Source organism: Tupaia chinensis, unplaced genomic scaffold (genome assembly GCF_000334495.1).
Source record: "Tupaia chinensis unplaced genomic scaffold, TupChi_1.0 Scaffold144276_1, whole genome shotgun sequence".
Lineage (NCBI taxonomy): Eukaryota > Metazoa > Chordata > Mammalia > Scandentia > Tupaiidae > Tupaia > Tupaia belangeri.
The window spans coordinates 1,252,486-1,271,782 of record NW_006204133.1 but is presented as its reverse complement, the minus strand read 5'-3'; the positions used below and the strand labels follow the sequence as shown (position 1 = coordinate 1,271,782).

The 19,297-nt window shown below is 56.2% G+C and overlaps 1 protein-coding gene across 7 annotated transcripts in view; it reads left to right on the top strand.

Moving 5' to 3' along the window:
- Positions 1 to 19,297, top strand: part of FAM178B (family with sequence similarity 178 member B) — a 135,422-nt gene that overhangs the window by 106,948 nt on the left and 9,177 nt on the right. For 6 of the 7 annotated variants that reach the window (XM_006166572.1, XM_006166574.1, XM_006166569.1 and 3 more), the window contains 2 exons: positions 3,603 to 3,690; positions 10,802 to 10,927. In XM_006166572.1, the coding sequence (XP_006166634.1) occupies positions 3,603 to 3,690; positions 10,802 to 10,927 (214 nt within the window). The remainder of the gene's footprint in view (positions 1 to 3,602; positions 3,691 to 10,801; positions 10,928 to 19,297) is intronic. The other variant, XM_006166575.1, reaches the window with a different exon arrangement.

The window sequence follows — 19,297 nt, the reverse complement described above, 5'->3', positions numbered from 1 at the left end:
CCCCCCTGGTGCTGCCACAGGCTGGGAGGCCGCAGAGCGCCCGCATTCCGCGTCCCCGCTCTGTAGGTTTGGAAAGGTCATTTCCAGTTTCCCAGCATGGCTCTGAGTGCAGACCTGGTGTCCTGGCCCACGGAGGCCGGCGGCTGGGGTGGGGGCAGGGCTGAGGCTGGGCCTGGGCTGGAGCTGCTGCCTCTTAGGGTGGCCAGGGGCTCCAGGAGTGTGGGATCTTCCTTTCCCCGCCTGGTTTGCGTTCTGGGAGGCCTTGCCAGCTGGGGTCCAGTGGCTTCGGGGCCCCCCAGCCTGCCTAGGCCAGGGCCCTCTGCCTGCCCCCTGTGCAGCTGGAGTGGTGTTGGGGGTGTGTCTTTTCTTCTTCTCTTCTGCAGAGTGAGTTCTCAGCCCGAGGATATGAAGGTGGTCCCGCCCCGTCTCCCTGTGTCCCGGGAACTGAGAGTGCAGGGACTGTGTTAAAAGGCAGGCAGGGCCGTGAGGATGAAAGGCCGGGGACAGGCGGGGACAGGCCGGGGGAACTCGCCACTCTCAGATGTGGGTTTCTTTTCATCCATTCACCCCCTTGGTGCTTTTTCTGGTGCTTTTCTCCCTTTCTGGAGTGCAGCCCCGTCCTGACCCGCCAAGCCTGCCTCTTGCCTTCTGGAACCACCCCCAGCATGGCTTTGCGGGGCCTGCTACCGGCCCCTCCCCACAGCTGCAGGGAAACAGCTCCCGCGCAGGCAGGCCGGGTCTGGGATTAATGAAGCCCAGATGCAGGGCTTCTGACTCGCTGAGAGTTCGCGGGAGCAACAGCGGAGGGGCCGTTTACCTCCCACTGTGCTTTGGGCCCAGCTGCTTCAGGGGCTTCCAGGGAACAGCTGGAAAGTAGTTCCTGGCTGACAACCAGGAGGAGGCCATGGAGGCCATGGGGTGTGGTGGGGAGAACTGAAGGGTGGGGCTCTGCGTGAGAGCCGGGGCCTGGCCTGCACCCACAGGGATCTGGAGCGGCCGTAGATGGGGACACAGCGGTAGGGGGTGTCTGCTAGCCAGGGCTCAGTCCAGGTGCGGGCTGTCTCCTTCCTCTGGTGCAGGGCGCTGAGAAGGTCAAGTGGGTGCACTGCAGAGCGGTCAGCACTCAAGGGAATGGGTGAGGGAGAGTCCGTGTGTAATGGCAGGGCTTCCTGGGCAAGGAGGTTGGAATGCTTGGCTCCTCCCAGGGTTGCCAGATGTAGTACAAATATCACAGGAGATGAACCTATGCTTAAAAAAAAGTATTTTTTGTTTACTTGTCAAATGTACTGAGCTTCCTGTATTCTGATTTGTTAAATCTGGCTCGCCTATCTTTCCCTCCATCTGATTCCTCCTTCCTTTCTTTTTCTTCCTATCTTTTTAAAAAATAATTATTTTATTTTACTTTATTTATTTATTTATTTAATTTTAATTTGACCAGAGAGGGACAGAGAGAGAGAGAGAGAAAGTGAGAAAGCGACCTGCCAGATTTGGGACTTGAATCGAAGTTTGCCATGTGAGAGTCCAGCGTGCTTAACCACCATGCCACCTGCTGGTCCCTCCTTTCTCTTTTCTTCTTTTAATTTTTAGAGAGATTTTTGCTATAAGGTACGTGCACTCTCCAGAGAGGCAGAGAGACAGAAATTGAGAAATCATTCCCGAAGAGGGGGTGGCCACGTGGCAATCCCTTCACCTCCATTCTCGGGATTTGGGGCATGCATGCACACAGCACCCAGCATGAGTTCTAAGCCACTGGGTCCAGGACTTGAACTGTTGTTGACTACATGGGAGTCCAGCAATGTCACTGTTACACCATCTGCTGGTCCCCTGAATTTCTTTATTATTATTTTTTTTTTTGAGAGGTTTTTGCTATAGGGAATGTGCACTTGCCAGAAAGACAGAGAGAGACAGAGAGAGACAGAAAGTGAGAAATCACCCCCCAGGGGGGATGGCCACACTGCAATCCCTTTTCCTCCATTCTCCTCTCGGGATCTTGGGCACACACGCACACGCACCCGGTGTGAGTTTTAAGCCACTGGGTCTGGGATGCGAACCGCGGTCGACTATGGGGGAGCCCAGCGCTAACTGCTGGTCCCGGTCCCCTGAATTTCTTGGGTCAAAGTTTGATTAAACTACAATATCCAATCAGAGCAGAGCACGGGCCATGAAGTACAGCCCAGTGGATTTCCAGAGGCTACCAGCACCCAGATCAGGAAATAAAACACGAGCAGGACCTGCCTTCACTCCAGGGTCAGTAGCATCCTGACTTGCGAACGTTTCATTTGGCACACGAAGCCGTACACACGTGCATCTGGACCTGGCTTCTTTCCCACACATGAAGGATTGCTGAGTGTGCCGAAGGTGGCTGGACTGTGACAGGGCAGTGTGGAGGGGTGAGGCCTTAGTGGCTCAGGTGGGAAGTCCCCATCCTACCGCCCTGCCACACGGAGCCTTCAACCCTTCTCATCGCCTGCTGCAGCCCAGCTCTGGCCTGCGGTCTCCACTTCCCTGCTCTCTTTTTTAACTTCACCCTAGATCTCAAGGATCCATGAAAATCAGAGGCCCGGATGTTAGTATCTAAAAACCTGTGCCCAGCCTGGGCTGTGGGGAATTCTCCAAAGGAAATTCCCTGGGTGCAGGGTGACCTCACCTGGCCAGGTCACCCACCCTCCTGCACCCCTGCCTAGGAGTCATTTTTTTTAAAGAATTATTCATTCATTCATTCATTCATGTATTTCTTTTTTTTTTTTTTAAGAATTATTTATTTATTTATTCATTTATTCATTCATTCATGTATTTTAATTTGACCAGAGAAAGACACACAGAGAGAGAGAGAGAGAGGGAAAGTGAGAAAGCAAGCCACCGCGTCTGGGACTTAAACTGTGATCAGCCATGTGGGAGTGTCCAGCGCCTTAACCACCATGCCACCTGCTGATCCCCCTACCTGGGAGTCTTAAGCTGCAAAGGAAAACAAGGCAAAGGCCTATTGGAAAATGGTTCAGAGGCCGGCAGGTGGCATGGTGGTTGGGGCGCTGGACTCCCACATGGCTGACTACATTTTGAGTCCTGGATCTGGCAGCTCACTTTCTCACTTTCTCTGTCTCTCTCTGGTGAGCGTGCATGCCCTGTAGCAAATTAAGAAATAATAAATTAATAATTTTTTAAATGTGGTTCAGCTTCTTGTCTCTGTATCTATAAGTTTGTATAATTGAGAGAGAAAAAACAAGGAGGAGAATACTCCCACACTGGCCTCTGAAGTTCCCAGGGACTTCAGTTCTGTGTGTTGTAGAGACGGTCTCCCTGTGCTGTCCAGGCTGTCCTGGAACTTTCGACCCTCCTGACTCAGCCTCCCAAGTACAGGGCCACCGCACCGGCTCCCTGCGTTTATTGTTAAATTTTCCAGTCATGCATTTCTTTTCCTAAAATTAATGATAATGCTAGAAACCATAGGAGAAAGCCTTTTGCTAGTGTACCCCAGACGGAAGTTGGCTCCCTGGCCCCATTCCCCTCTCTGTGGGGTCCTGGCCCCTGCTGGGCTCCGCCTTACTTCAAGCCCACCCTCCCTCCCAGGTTGCCTCTTAGACACTCTCCTCTTTCTCTCCCAGGCAGCTTCGAAGCCAGCTGAGCCTCGAGGTCATTGCCCGAATGCTGGGCCAGCAAGAGTCGCTTCCTCCCTGGCAAGAGAATACCCAGGTGAGTCGTCTGCCTCCGCGGGGCGGGCAGGCCTGTGCTGGGCCAGCCGCTCTGCCCACGGCCTGTCACTCCTCGGCTTTTCCCGGAGATGAGGAGCCTCAGGCTCAGAGCTAGGCTGAGTCGGGACTCTCACAGTCTTTCATGCAACAGTTTGCAAGCCTGCCATGTGCCAGGCTCTGAAGACAGAGCAGGGGGACCTGGTGGCCTACATATATGTGTATATATATGTAAATAAGTGCAGTAAAATGTGCATGACATTATTTTCTTTCCACCTTAAGCATTTTCACACATGGATTTCTAACCATTTTTAAGTGTACAAAGCAGGGGCCCTGAATACATTCATGTTACTGTGCAGCCACCCCACTCCATCTCCAGAACCGTTCATCTTCCCAGACTAAACCTCCATACCCGTCAGGTCTGGACTCCCACTGCCCCTCCCCAGCCCCTGGTTATTGTCCTTTTTTATAGGGGAAAAATAATAAAGATGAAAACAAAGACTATTAAACTTAAACCACACCCTCCCAGTCTCCTTTTGGTTGCAGTGTTAGACGTCCTCAAGGCCTCAAGGATGGAGACTAGGGTTCTGTCTTCCCACCGCATTTCTCTCCTCTCCATAAAGCTCTGACTGTACCTGACCAGAAGTTAGTGTAATGGCTATGTCGCTGGACTCCCATGTAGTCGACTGCGGTTCGAGTCTTGGACCCGGTGGCTTAAACTCACACCAGGTGCATGTGCGTTCGTGCCCAAGACTCCGAGAGGAGAATGGAGGAGAAGGGATTCCGGCATGGCCATCCCCTCTGGGGGTGATTTCTTGCTTTCTGTCTCTGTCTGGCAAGCGCGTGTGCAGCTCTGCGGAGGTCCCTTCAGGGGCCCTATGGGAAGTCTGGGTCGTGACAGTCGAAGGATGGAGAGCAGGAGGGCAGGAGGTTGAGAGCGCGCTCACTTCCCCGGGAAGCTCCCTGCCTCGAAGAGTTGTTGAGTACTGAGTACGGCTGAGTCCAGAGGGAGCAGGCACTTGGGGAGAAGGCCATGCGTCTCTAGTCACTGGCACGTACAAGGCCGGCCTGAGCAGCCTCGCCCAGAGTGCTGGGAGAATGTTCTGGTACATCTTTGGGCAAGGCTGGCCATATGGCTGATCCGAGATCCCGTGACTGCAAGGAGGGGCTCAGGGAGGAGACCAGCCAGGTTGGGCTTTGGAGTGGCCTTGGCCCAGCATTAGCCTCAGTTGCCCCCTTCGCCGCGAAGGCTTTCTTCTTAGGACATCGTGGCTAGAACGTCCTGTCAAACAAGTGGCTTCTGCCCAGCGCTCCCCCGCCGTGCCTAGCACATGCCCAGTACCCGCCAGAAGGCAGTGCGTGCATGTGGAGGGCACAGAACAGACACTACAGGACGGCGGGGTGCAGGCCGAGACCTCGGGAGGGTATGGGTGAGGAGGGACCTGCACTGGGGTCACTTCACAGCGGTCTCTATGAAGAAGGCAGGACAGAGGGTTCAGATGGCGTCCGAGGGCCGCCCAGCAGTCAGGGGCAGGGACAGCAGAGATGCAGCAAGAGGGGCCAAGACACAGGGGTCCCTGCAGGACTCCAGAAGGCAGCCTGGTGGAAAGGCAGCAGTGTTGGCCAGAGGACGCCCCCTAAGCCCTGAAGGTCACAGAGCAGAGACAGACAGGAGGACAGGAGGCTGACTGGGGCGGGGGCAGCTGGCTCCAGAGCGGAGGAGGAGGAGGAGGCAGGAAGAGCGCCGAAAACCCAGCTGCTCTGCATGACCAGAAAGATAGGGCTGCTCAGTGTGGGGCTGGTTCAGGGCTTGGGGTTTTGCCTTGAGCTGTCTTGCCAGAGGCGGTGCAGGGAGCGTGAGGAGAGCATGGTGGGGCTGCGCTCCTGGTGGAGGCCGGGAGTGTCTTTGGGGAAGAGCTGGGTTAGAGGGGGCAGAGGGGAGCTCTGAGGAGGCGAGTGAGAAAGGCACGTCGGGCAGCGCAGGCCCAGGAGGGCTCAGCAGCTCCCCCCGGCTGGCTCCAAGGCTTGTCCATGCCAGCCAGCCCAGCTGCCCGCACCCACCGACATTAGACCCAGCTGGCAGCACCTGTGTGCCAGGCTCTGCACCAGGCACCAGGCGCGGGCAGGCACCAGGGAGACAGTGCCCAGACGACCTCAGGAGAAAAGGGTGAGCAAGTCGGCTGCAGCTGCCGTGACTAACTCTGCCTGAGGACGATGAAGCGGCTTCTAGAGAAGGTGCCCTGAGCCAGGCCCTGGAGGATGCGTCAGGGCCTGCACTGCAGAGGGGAGCCAGTGAGAGTCATGGCGGTGGGAGGCGGGCAGGGCCCCGCGGGAGCCTGCCTGCGGCCTTGCTGGTGCACTCCCCCTCTTCATGGCAAGCCAGGGCTGCTCAGCAGTCTCCTCGCAGGGCTCCAGCTGCAGACACTCCCCTTTCCAGTCTGTCCTGTCCGACCGATGGTCTTCCTAAAACACACCTTCAAAGGGCCACTTCTCCACCCGCCGCCCACTTCAGGCCACACACCCCTCCCCCAACTTCTCCTCCATTCAGCCTGCCCGCTGCTGTCCGTCCTCTCCAGCCCTCCCCAGGCCTGCCCTCTGCACACAGCTTTGGCCATGCTCTGGCCCCTTCTTCCTTTCCACCTGGCACAGCCAACCCAAAGCAGTGGTGCCCTCTGCCACACACGCAGCACTGCTGTGTCCTGGGTGCCGTTGGTGCTCACCCCTCGCAGCAGCGTAATGAGCCATGACGACTCTATTATCCATATCTTACAGATGAGGAAACTGAGGCAGGGAACCTTCCCGAAGGTGCCTGCTGGCCCCTTGAGCTGTAGTTCTGGGTCACGAGTAGGAGGACAAGGGCCTCTTTCCCCTCGTGGATGCACCATTGTTTGCTAAATCGTATCAGTTGAAGTGCTGTGGGGCGTGGGTGCAAGCGTTGGGAGCAGAGGGCCCCACCTGGGAGCAGAGGACCTGGGCTTAGAGCGGGGCAGAGTGGCAGGCAGGAGGAGCCCCAAAAACCCAGCTGTTCGGCTCTGCGTGCCCCTCAAGCTGCAGTCTGAGGCCCAGGAACAGGAGCCAGATGCTGGAGAACTGAGCTCTCAGAAAGGGGCTTCTGTAGACAGCCAATTCTGGCAACATCTCAGAAGCAGCAGCATTTTGGCCTCAGGCACCAGCGTCCTCCAGACACTGCTCTGGGTACTAAAGAGACAAAGGAACAGAGCTCAGCCCTTCCCTTGTGAAGTTCTCAGTCCAGGGGCAGGCGGGCACAAGCACCCAGAAAGAAATAAATATTTGGAGTACCAGTTGCAATAATAATAATAATAATCTAGAAAAAAAAATAATGAAAAGCTACTCGATGATGGTGGGGATTTTAATGTCTCTGTACTGACTGATATGCATGGTATTCCTTCTAGAAAAAGAAATGCAATACACTGTAAAATTACATGTGATTCAATGTAATATAAACAAGAGTATGATAATAACAAATAATAAATAAATAAAATAAATTTTAAAATAATAAATATTTGGAGTACCAGATGATGTAAGTGCTATGAAGAAAAATAAAGTCAGGAAAGGGAAGCAGGCGTGTTGGGAGGGTGCTATTTTATAAAGATGAACAAAGAGAGACATTTGTGCACAGACCTAAGCAGCCAGGTTTCTTTCTTTCTTTTTTTTTTTTTTTTTGGTTTTGGTTTTGTTTTTTGCCATTAAGTACGTGTGCTCTCCGGAGACAGAAAGGAAAGGGAAAGTGAGAAATCACTCCCGAGGGAGATGGCCATGATGCGGTCCCTTCTCTTCCATTTTCTCTTGAGATTGTGCATGCGTGCGCACATATGCCCCCAGCGTGATTTTCAAGCCACCAGGTCTGGGACTGAAACCACAGTCAGCCATGTCACCTGCTGGTCTAGGAATCAGGTTTCTTGGAAAAGAATGTTCCAGGCAGAGAAAATAGCAAGTGCAAATGCCCTGGGGCAGGCAAGGCCCTCGTAGGTTGGAGGAAAAATGGAGAGGCCAGTGTGACTAGAGCAGAGGTCTGAGAGTGGAATAGGAGGAGTTGGGGGTCAAACAGGTAAGTGGCGGCTCTGTTAGCCCAAGCCCCAAGCTCAGGTGTGAGGATTGTGACTTCATGCTGGAGTGGAGAGCCGCTAGAAGGTTTTGAGCAGAGGAAAAATGAAATCTATCATGTGGAAAATGTCACGCTGGCTGCTTTATTGAAAATAGACAATTACGGATGGGGAGGAAGGAGGTGACTGCGACGATCCTGGTGACAGATGAAGGCAGCTTAGACCGGGGAGTAGCAGCGTGGGTTGGTGAGAAGTGGTGGGGTCCTAGGTGCATTTCCCACTACGGCCAACAGGATGTGGGATGTGAGAGAAAGGAGGTGAGCAGGACTCCGAGCTTTCAGAGATCGACGCCAGGGGAGGATGGAGACACCCTTCCCCAGCCTAGGCAACACACAGGTCGGGCAGGTTCGGGGAGCAAATTGGGAGTTTCTTTCTTATTCTAGGTCACTTCTTGCAACACAACAAACTGCTTTTGTCAAACTGTGCCTGCCAATTGAGGGTTTGGAACACATGGTCTTCAAATGGCTGAAATCACGGGGAGTAAAGGTTTGCGTCTACTAGGAAAGGTTAGCTGCAGCCCAGAAATGCTGTTCATTCATTTGTTCATTCATTCATTCACTCAACAGATATGTATTAAACATTAGCCACGTGCCAGGTATGGTGCTAGGCTTTGGGGACATTGCAGTGAACAACACTGCCTTCAGGGAGCACGTGTCTGGAAGTTGGGGGGCAGATAATAGATAATATAGTAAGCAATGAAATGACACAGGCGGTTAGGAGTTGACAAATGCTGTGGAAGGAAGTCCAGGGTGTTGTGTGCTGCAGGGCTAGAAGGGGGCAGGGGGCGGGTGCAGGCAGGCGGGCCATGCTGAAAAGGTGGACTGGGGCTGGGGCTGCAATGAAGGGAGGGACAGCTTTGCAGTGTCCAATCAGAACACCCCTGCTCCCAGGCTCCAGGGAGCAGCAGCTGGAGACGTTAATAGCTCCTCAGGACCACCTTAGCTTCCTCCCCTGTGCAAATAGGAGCCAAGCCAGGATTTGAGCAGCGCAGCCAAGCTATGTGGACAGTTGCCTTGCTGGAATCAGCCAGGTGAACTGACAAGGCCGGTGTAGGCCTGTCTTCCTGGGTGATTATCTGCTTCTTGCCCTGAGGTGTCTGCCCTAATAGACCCAGTGTTTGCAGAGCCGGTTCCCAGCAGGGGGGATGGGGGGAGGGTGGAACGTGTGCTGGTTTGGCCTCAGCCTCACTGGGACACATCAAGCCTAAACAAACCTGTATCCCAAATGGGGGTTTGTCTGTGGGAGAGAGACTGGCTGGAGCGTCCTCAGCTGGAAACAAAAGAACATTAGCAATCAGAAGGCGCAGAGCAGAGCTCCTGCAAGGCGGCAGCTTGCAGCCCTGGGCTTGGTGAAGCTGTTTTCTTGGAGTGAGAGGAAACGCAGGAGTGAGCAAGCAAGTGGCTGGCTTGCTGCCCTGCCCCACCCAGCCCAGGCCTCCTGTAGCAGGGAGGGTCCCAGCCGAGGTGAGGCCAGCCTGCCTAAGGGCCACTCTGGGAGCGTGGGTTGCAGAGCCTGACCCTTGTGCTTGCACAGCTGTGAGCCCAGAGCAGGCAGGGCTGTCCTGGAAATTCCCCAGAGCGGCACAGCCTGAGCAAGGTGACACAGCCATGGTCTTGGTGAAGCCCCAGATGGCGCCTCTGTTCCCCTAGAACCTTCCCCCTGCTGCTTCTCCACTTCTAAAGAGATCAGACACAAGGACAAGCAGCCTTGGCCCCCTTCCAGGAGCTGAGGCCCCAGCCTGACTGGAAACCCCCAGCCCAGCTGCTCCCTGCCAGTGTCAGTGTCTAAGCTCTCAGCGGCTGAGGTGCTCAGCAGGTGTCTGAGTGAGTCACAGGAAGAAGCCAGGTGTGCCGGCTGGGCTGGGGCAGGGAGCTGGGCTGGGGGGCTCAGGCCCCTAGCCCGTGGCCACCCTGCACCTGTGAGACCTAAAGACATGGTGAATCTGTGAATTGCCCTGGCTCCCCACAGAGTTGCATGTGGCCCTCAGTGGGTCCAGGGCCTGGGGCCGGGAGCTGGCCTGCCTCTGCCCTAGCCACGAGTTAGCTCTGGGGCAGCTGGGCAGTCTTTGCCGGGGCTCGGCCAGGGCTACCCAAATCGGGTGCAGGGCTGGGCTGGAAGGAACTGCCAGCTGCCAACAGCTGGGTTTGTGTAGGCCACCTTTCCTCTGAGGGATTCATAGCTGGCTTGTTCAGGGAGGGTAGGCAATTTCTTCAGAAACTAAATGGGTAGGGGTGGGGAGGGAGGACAAACAGATTAAGTGACCTGCCAGCCACGTGCGAGTGTGAACCTTGGGAACTCTCATGCAAACAGACCAACTGAATGTTTCTGAGACAGAGACCCACACGCAGGTGTCGAATGATGATAAGGAGTTCTTGGTCATTTTGTTGGGCTCAAAAATGGTATTAATGATTCTGTTGGGGGCAAAGTCCTTACCCTTTTCTGTTAGAAGCTCTTTATGGGTAAGACGATATCATGTTTGGATTTGCTTTAAAATTCTGTGGAGCGAGAGGCAGAGCGAGGCGGAGGGGAGGCCGTGAGGAAACTGGCAAAGCCGGGTGATGACGGCTGCGGTCCTCCCAGCGACCAACAGGCAGGGCTTAGGGCTCGATCTCTGCTCTCGGCCTTTCAGCACCAGGGAGAGTGGGCCAGGGAGAGTGGGCCAGCAGCTCGAGGGGACAGGCGTTGCTGCCCAGTGGTAAAGGGGCCCTCTCCCCTGCTCTTGGTTCCCTGGGAAGTGGAGTAAACCTTGAGCCTCAGATAATCTTGCTACTAAGAGAGGGTCACCCTGAGCCCTTGGCCTGGGTGTGAGACCTCTTCTGGGAAGAGGATCTGTGAAAGCCACAGCTCCTAAAGTGAGAGGTAGAGCCAGGTCCTGGAAGCCCCAGCTCTGAGCCACTGCCACCTACAGAGGTGTCCGGGCCACAGTCCCCAGAGCACCCCAAGCTCTTAGGTACCGCCCCCCTGCGTGACAGCCTCCCTTTCCCTCCTCAGCTGTCCTTGCTCAGCCGGCTCCTGAGTCTCATGAGGCCATCATCCCTGGGGCAGTACCTGAGCTCTGAGCTCTCACCACCCTGCCAGGAGCAACAGCCCAAGGCCAGTACCGATCTCGACCACAAGGTGAGCACTCGGCACCTGCCGGCCTCCACCAGGACGCCACCACAAGTAGCGGGAAGACAGGGCTGTCCACAGTGCACAGCCTGCGGGGCCTTCCAGCTGCCAGTCCTCCCAGCACCGCAGGGCCTGGCTAGGGCTCGACCAGCAGGCTGCCTCCCCATGTGGAGAGGAGTGGCCATCCCCTGTCCATAGCCTGTAATTAGTGCTGACGCCCAGGCTGCTCATGCAGGAGGGAGATGGGCACAGGCGTGCAGGCTGAACACGGCCTGGCCCAGCCAGTGTGTCCGTGTGTCCACTGCGTCCTCTGCAGCCTGCAGTGGTCTCATGACTGGTTTAGATGGGGCGGAAGTACTGGCATGGGGGGGGGCAAGGGTGGGGGCATGGGCAGTGCCTGGATGGGAAAGGGCAGAGCAGGCTCAGCCTCCCTGTTCTTTTTTTTGTTGGAGAGGTTTTTGCTATAGGGTGCGTACACTCGCCAGCCAGACAGAGACAGAGAGACAGAAAGCGAGAAATCACCCCCAAGGGGGATGGCCACACTGCAATCCCTTCTCCTCCATTCTCCTCTTGAGCACGCACGCACATGCATCTGGCGTAAGTTTAAGCCACCAGGTCCTGGACTTGAACTGCAGTTGACCACATGGGAGTCCAGTGACATAGCCACTCCGCCAACTGTTGGTCCCAGCCTCCCCATTCTTCCACCAGGGTCGCTACTGAGGCTGAGTTATTGGCCTTTCTCCAGTTCTTCCTACTTGACTTCCTAGATGCCGCTCAGCTTTTCTGAAAGCTCAGCTTTGGCAGGAGTCAGTGAGGTAGCCCAGGGCCCGGAGGTCATAGGGTTTGGGAGAGGCCTCTGGACCCCTGGAGGGGATGTCAGGGCAGGGACTGCGGGCGGGTGGGTGTGGGGCTTCTAAGGGGGATGGAGTCTCGGGTCCAGCCCCCTGGAGGGCAGGGGAGTGGACCTCTGAGCTCTCCTACCCCGGGGACTAAGGTATAAGAGGCGGAGATAGGGATCTTCCTCATTTAGGCAGGTAGTGATTCCAAACCTCACTGGAGGCCGGATGTTGACAATCCAAAAGTCTGACCTTTGGGCATCACTCTGCAAATCAGATAAATGAATTAATTACTTAATGAACACAAATGAGCCATTAAGGAGATGCGACTCTCTCCCAGGTGCGCTAGGGTTGGGGAGGGAGCACTTGGGGAGGTTATCTTTCAATCGTGCTAATATTAGCGCATTAGCAGGCTTCTGCCTCCCAGGGGCGGCTTGGTCTGGGGGCCCCTTCTCCTTTGCCAAGTATTTCCCAGGAAACTGAAGCTGGTGCTGGGGCTCTAGGAGGAGGCGGGCTCAGCCCCTGGGCCTGGGTGTCTAGCAAGATGCAGAGAGGCCTGGGTGGGGGTGGGGGGAGAGGGGAATGGTGACAGAAGTAAGAAGCTGTGTCTGGTCTGGCCCAGTGAGGAGAGTCCTACGGCGCTTTGGGGGCCACCTGGTCCCGCCACCCCACCTAGCAGAGTGTGGTTCCCACCGCCCAGAGGCCCCCATTTGGCGGGTGGTAGATGTCCCTTCCTGCCTGGGAAGAAGGGGAATGAGCCGGCCAAGGGAACCTTTCTTTTGAGGACTGTTCTCACACGTCAGTGAGACTTGTAAGATGTCCCGTGGTCACCTGCCCTGTTCCCTGTTGGAAGCGACTTGGAAACCTGGAGTGGCAGGCATCTGGGCAGAGTGCCCCCCAAGGGTAGGGTGTGCCGGTCCAGAGCAGCAGTAGAGCCAGGCGAGGCCCGAGGCAGCCCTGGAGGCCTCCCCTGCATCCTGAGCCCTCCCCAGCCTGCGGGCTTTCCTCCACCCCTTCTTGCAGCAAGTGAGGTAGCCAAGGGCAGGGCAGGGTGAGGGGAGCAGGCAGGAGCTACCGGGTAAGCCCACGGAGAACAGTGGGCTCTGTCCTGTCCCCGGACAGGGTGCTGCTCTGACTGGGAAGGGCCAGGAGGGGCAGGTGCCGGCGGCTCCCACCTCAGCCACTGACTCCGCGTTAGGCCCCAGCACGCTTCATCTTCAAAGACCATCTGGCTACTCACCAGCCAAACGGAGCTGGCTGGCGTCACCCGGCCTGTTTTACGGGGAGTGGTGGTCTGGGCTGCAGCTGAGCCTTTCATCCCCAGAGCTCAGAGTCTTCGCCTTTGAGTGTACTGGGGAAACTGAGGCCAGAGGAAGGTCGGCCTACAGCGACCAGCAAGGAGGAAATGTCTGTGACCCTGTTTCCCAGCCCCTGGGGCTACCCTGCAGAGCAGCCTGTCTGTTGCCACCTGCCCATCCCCCAGCCCTGCTCCCCCTTGTCTGGGAGATTTCCTGCCCTGAACTGCAGGGGCCCAGCCCCCCTCCAGCCCTGCAGACAAACCCTCCTACCAGGCTCCTCTTCCCAGTCTCCCCATCTCTGCTGTCTGCCTTGAGCCTGGGCCCAGGCTCCTCCCTGGGCTGCAAAGTCCCAGGCTTCCTCCCTCCAGCTGGGAGAGCTGCTTCCTGGCGCTCTGGGCACGACACTTTCTCCTCTCTGGTCCCCTGGACTCACTTGTCCGTCTGTCTAGACTGGGCACAGTTGGTGTCTGTCAACACGGCCTCGCGTCTGGCACTAGGTGAATGAATGTGTGAATGAGTGAATGAATCTAATTATTGATAAATCCTCTCTCTCTCAACTCTCTCCTGCCCTTGCTCTGGAAACCTCCCTCCCTCTGCCTGCTGTCTGACCAGCCTCTGTCCTTGTGTTGTTAAGGCCTGGGCTTCTCCTTCTGGCAGCCCTCTGGAGTTCAGAAGTTCCGTGCATGTGTGAGCCGACCAGAGCACACTGGGGGGATCTGCTGGGAAGCCTAACCGAGCGCAGGTGCTTTAACAAAAGAAGCACCCGCTCTGGTACAGAGGGCCTGGGGGTGGGGACCGGTGGAGGGGAGGCAAGGGTGGGCGTGGGCTCCTGCTGGCTGTAGGTCCAGGTTTGGCCAGTCACTTAGATATGGTGGAGCTGGTACGAAATATAAGAGCTTCTGGAGCCAGCAAGTGGCATGGTGGTTAGGGAGCTGGACTTCCACGTGGTTTACTTCAATTCGAGTCTCAGACCTGGTGGCTTGCTTTCTCTCTCTCTCTGTCTCTCTTGGGTGAGCTCATGTGCCCTATGACAAATTTAAATACAGTAATAAATAAATGAGTATTTTAGAAAAAGAGCTTCTGTGGAATATCCGGCTTGCTTCGCGAGGGGATTAGGATACTTTTTGCATTTTAAAGTGCTTTCAGGTGAAGTAAAGCAAGGATTGCTGAGGCCCTGGGTGGCTATAGAAGGCTCTGTGCTGGTCTGGTCTGACCTGGGCTCTCCTAGAGGACAAACAGCTAGTGCACAGTGATGCTGGGGGCTCTGGTACAGCCCAGCAGACATCCAGGTATTTGTTCAACTGCTTCCTGGCAAGCAGACACGAAATAGTGTGCACTCCTACTTCGTAGGTTCAGCGAAGTCTCAAGTCCTGCTCTCGACTCTTTTAGGAAACCTAACCACAACCACACCCTTTAGGAGAGACAGACACACATACTAGAGACAGGATTCCTTATTTATGATCAGGATCAAACAACCAGAAATCCTCTTAAATCGGTGACTGGAAACAGGGCCCGTAAAGATCAAGCCTTCAGAGCAGGTTACCCGCTGTGGATTTCCAGGTCCAGTGCTGTGTGGGTGGGGAGCGGTTTGAAACAATTTTAGGCAATCCACATATCCTGAATAACAATACTTGGAACCAGTGAGAGCCCATGTTTACTATCAGTTCAGTCCATGAGCCACTGTATGCGCCCGTTAAAAACTCTGGCTTAGTCTAGCACTTGGGAGGCTGGAAGCTGCATGGGAGGCCTGGGTTCAGTTCCTGGGCCAACCTGACCATGCACATTGCAGTAGCACAGGCCTGTCATCCTGGCCTATTCGGAGGCTAGGGCAGGAGCACCACACACCAGGACCCTGTCAAAGCTGCTCATCTCAGGACCAGCAGTTGGCATAATGGCTATGTCGCTGGACTCCCATGTAGTTGATCACAGTTTGAGTCTCGGACCTGGTGGCTTAAACTTGAGCATATGTGCGTACGTGCTCAAGATCCCGAGAGGAGGATGGAGGAGAAGGGATTGTGGTGTAACCGTCCCCCCTGGGGTGTGATTTCTAGCTTTCTGTCTCTCTGGCAAGCACTCATGCCCTATAGCAAAAACCTCTCCAAAGGAAAACAACCAAACAAACAAACAAACAAACAAACAAACTGCTCATCTCTGCCTCTTACCCTTCTCCCCTTCTTCTTTCTCTCATAGGGGAGAAAAAGGAACCCAGTTACGACATCATGCTAATGAGCAAATCAAGCTTAGGTTGCTTTTATTTTTTAAGATTTTATTTTACTTACTTTTTATTTTAGTTTTTACTAAAGGGTGTGTGCGCTTGCTAGAGACAGCCCAAGACACAGAACTGCAATCCATTCTCCTGTCAGGATTTTAGACGTGTGCACGCACACGCGCCCAGCGTGTTCTTCAAGCCACCAGGCCCCGACTAACTGTGCAGTAGGTCCTGTGGGATCCAGCCGCCTTCACCTCCATGCCATCTGCTGGCCCCTCCAGCTTAGGTCACACGTCCCCGTCATTGCCTGCCTTGCCCCACACCTGTTGGGACCTGGATGCTGGATGGGTGGGACCCCCTCGCACCCCCGTTTTCCCCCGTAGGGATTTGGAAGCTATGTAGAACCGGGATCTTTACGGTGGGTTGGAAGTTGTCCCCTCGTTGGTTAAATTACGGAACTGAGCAAGTTACAAGTCTTGCTTTCTGTGGAAAGAAAAACTGAAGACCGAGGGGAACAGTAAGGCGGGAAAGTCCTGGAGTTGGGGCGGAATTGAGGCTCCCATCTCCCCACGTGCCTTCTGAGGGTGTCTCCACGGGGTGAGCAACTGAGAGTGCTGTGTTCGTGACGGTCCCGAGGGCTGATGGCAAGCGGCTCTAGTCGCTTGTGCTGGAGATGCACACCCCTGAGGTCCTGGCCCTGAGCCCGAGGTTGGCATGTCTATCATATTCCGTGGAGGTTGTGGTGGAGAGAGGCTCCTTTCTCCCTGTGGGGTGGGCCAGGAGGGTGCCGCTGCCTCTGGCAGCTCTGTGCTAGCCTCTGCCCTCTCTTTGGCCCTCAACCCCGGCAAGGAAACATGTGTGCCCTCAGGACTGCTGGAGCACAGGCCCCTTGCCCTGGGTCACCCTGAAAGGCACGTGGAGTCTGGAGACTCTGCCTCCATGCCCACCACCACACGGTCTGCCTTCTTCCCTGGATGTGCCTGTTCTTTCCCTTCTGCACCCCACCCTGCCCCTGAGGGTCAGGGACCTGGGTCAAGCCAAGGTTAGGAGGGTTGGGAGGAAACCGACAGATTTTGAGGAACGGAAAATAGAGATTCAGTACTCTCGCCTTCCTCCACTGGCTCATCTGCGGTGATTCTGACTTACTTCCTCCAAAATGAGGAGCACCAGACATCTTTTAAAATAGACCTTGGAGAGATGGCCTCTGGGAAGCTGGTCCTCTCGGGAGAGGGAAGCCCTCGGCAGATCCCTCTGAGCACCCAGGCAGGGCTCAGGCCTGGGCCACCTTGTTTGGATCCCGGGAATTCTGGCTTCCCGCAAGTGTATGTGCAGGGCTTGAAGTGGCTGACCTAAGTCAGGGAGGGCTGGTTAGGGTTCTCCAGGCCACTGCTGTTCAAGCCCAGCCAGCTTGGGGCCTTGCCAGTGTCTGGGCCTGTTTTCTGCCCCGCCATGTCCTGTCCTCCTGGGGACCCTCCGGGGTCCCTCTCCTTGGGTGGGTGACTGCTCAGCTTCTTCCTGAACATCTACCGGGTCTCTTCATCCTGCATAGCTCTTGGACAGCCCTCTGGGTTGTCTTCCTCCCCTTCTGACCCAGGGAGATAACTCCTAGTGCCTGTCATGTCACACTCCAACCCTGCCGCCCAGGCCTCCGACTTCATCTGTGCGGCCTCACCCTGCAAGAAACCAGGGCATCAAAATCCAAGCAGTGAGGTCTTCCTGGAACCCCTAAGGAACACTGGGGCTTCAGGACACCAGTTAGCCCCAAGACCCGCCTCTCAGCTCTGCCCTTGGTGTGTTCCTGGCAGCTCTCAGCTCCTTCTGGTGGAAACCCCAGCCTACCTCCATCCTTTAGCTCCCCCGGGGAGGGGAAAGGAAGCACATCTGTCCTCAAGCCCTAACCAGAGTCCGGGAGTCGGTCTCACGGGCTTGGTGTGGTCACGTGTCCATCTCTAAGTCCGCCATGCAGCCAGGCTGGCCATGTGTAGCGTCTCCCCGAACTTCAGTCACTGGTGGCAGCCTTATCCTCTGGTACCCCTGGGCAGAGTTGCCCAGGCTCCCACCATGCCAGTACTGCAAGGAACAGCTTAGTGCGTGTCTTGCAAGGGAAGGCAGTGGCTTTGGAGGGAATGGCTTTGGAGGAAGCCATTGCTCTGTGAGGGGAGCCATGTGAATGCCCTGGCTGGTTCCTCCTTCATGCACCCACTCACACTCACTCGAGCCCTCACACCCACATGTTGATGCACACGTGCACACACACAGATGTAGACTCAGAAGTGCACACTGAGAATCTTGTCTGTCTCTGAGCAGCCTGGTGAGCTGGCTTTTCCGGTGTGGATCCCCCTGGGGTCAGGGTCTCCAGTCCCAGCTGGAGAAGCAGGAAGAGCTCCAACCCGGCCTGTGCTCTCTCCCACCCCCATACCAGCAGGAAGGCAGGGAGGAAGGGCAGGCTGGCTGGGAACACTCTGCAAGGAGTAGACGTGGGCTGGGTCACTCAGGACCTCCCTGCAGCAGATCCACGGGGGTCCAAAGCGCTCAGCCCTCCTGCGTTTACCCCAGCCCCCAGCTCCTTCCCAGCCCAGCCCCACTGTCCCCTGGCCTCGCAGTGGCCTCCCTGTCCTCAGTACCAAGAGCAGGAGCCAGGGCTGCCCAAGGCCCAGTCCCAAGTAAGTGACTGGAATCTCCCAGAGTCTCACTGTGAGGAGGTCTCTGATCCCTGCACTCCGTCTCCGGGGAGCTGGCCATTCCAGGTGAGGGACTTTGGCTCTGAGGACATGGAGGGCGTGGGCTCTGGGTGCATGCTGGGCCTCCCAGTCCTCCAGCCAGCAGCCCCGGAGGAGACACCTCCACCCAGCTAGGCGCTGAGAGCAGCTTGCCATGAAGTGGCCATTCCCAGCGGCTGAGCTGGAAGTCCTGTTCCTGTCCAGATGCTGCCAGCCTGTCTCCCATCACCCCAACTTGGCCACACCCCTGCTCCTTGTTTAGGCCTCTTCCGCCCCCACACCCAAACAGGCACTTTCATTTATAGAATCGGGTATCCTGTCTGGCAACCCCCATGGTGAGTCTGGCAGGGCTCTCTGGCCTCCTGGCCCTGCGTCTTCAGGGACCCTGGGCTAGGAAGAAGTGTTGTGTCACCAGCCTCATTTCCTAGTTGTTGGTCATGTGTTGGCGTCATGTTCTCTGTCCTGGTCAGAATCACTTCCAGACCTTTCCTGTGAGGACAGTGTTGGACACAGCCCTCTTACTCGCTTCTTATGCCTGCCAAGCCCGGGTCGGGGGTGAGGCCTTGGAACGGGAGCCGCCTGAGCGAGGAGAGGAGGTCGAACAGTGTGCTGGCAGAGGCAGGGGGAGACGCAGCACAGGGATGGCGGCAGGCGTCACTCCGGGACCATCCAGGCGGGGCGTACGTAGAACAGCACAGCCTCTATCCGCTTGGTTCCAGTGGACACAGCAGCACCGGCCAGAGGAGCCTTGGCCTGGGGCCTGCAGGTAGCCCTACCTCAGGATTACTCATTACTAATTGTTGTTGTTGTTTGCCCAACCTGCGGTGGAACACCCAGACCATGCCCTTCGGGCTCAGACTGAAAAGGACATTCCCCACCCACCCCTCACTTCTCCCTGCCCTGCCTCCAGGAGGCCCGCAGGCCCTGGCTACAGAGTGTAGATGAGCCTTGCGTTTCCCTGACGGGGCTGTTCACAGTGCCAGGGCTCTTTAGGGACCCCCCCAAGACCCCCCCACACACACACACAGAGCCCATCTGGCTGAAGGGAGAGAGCCCAGACCTTACTGGACGTGCAGTCATGCACATCGGGGGCTACTCCAACTCTGCTGAAAGGCAGGGCGTCAGGCCCGCTCTCCACGCCCCCTGGGTCACGGTGCTGTCAAGTGGTGCTATAGGATAAAGGCTAAATTGTTTTTAAGAATTATTTTATGGGAACCAGCAGTTAACGTAATGGCTATGTCGCTGGACTCCCACGTAGTCGACCACGGTTCGCGTCCCGGACCTGGTGGCTTAAAACTCAGGCCGGGCGTGTGTGC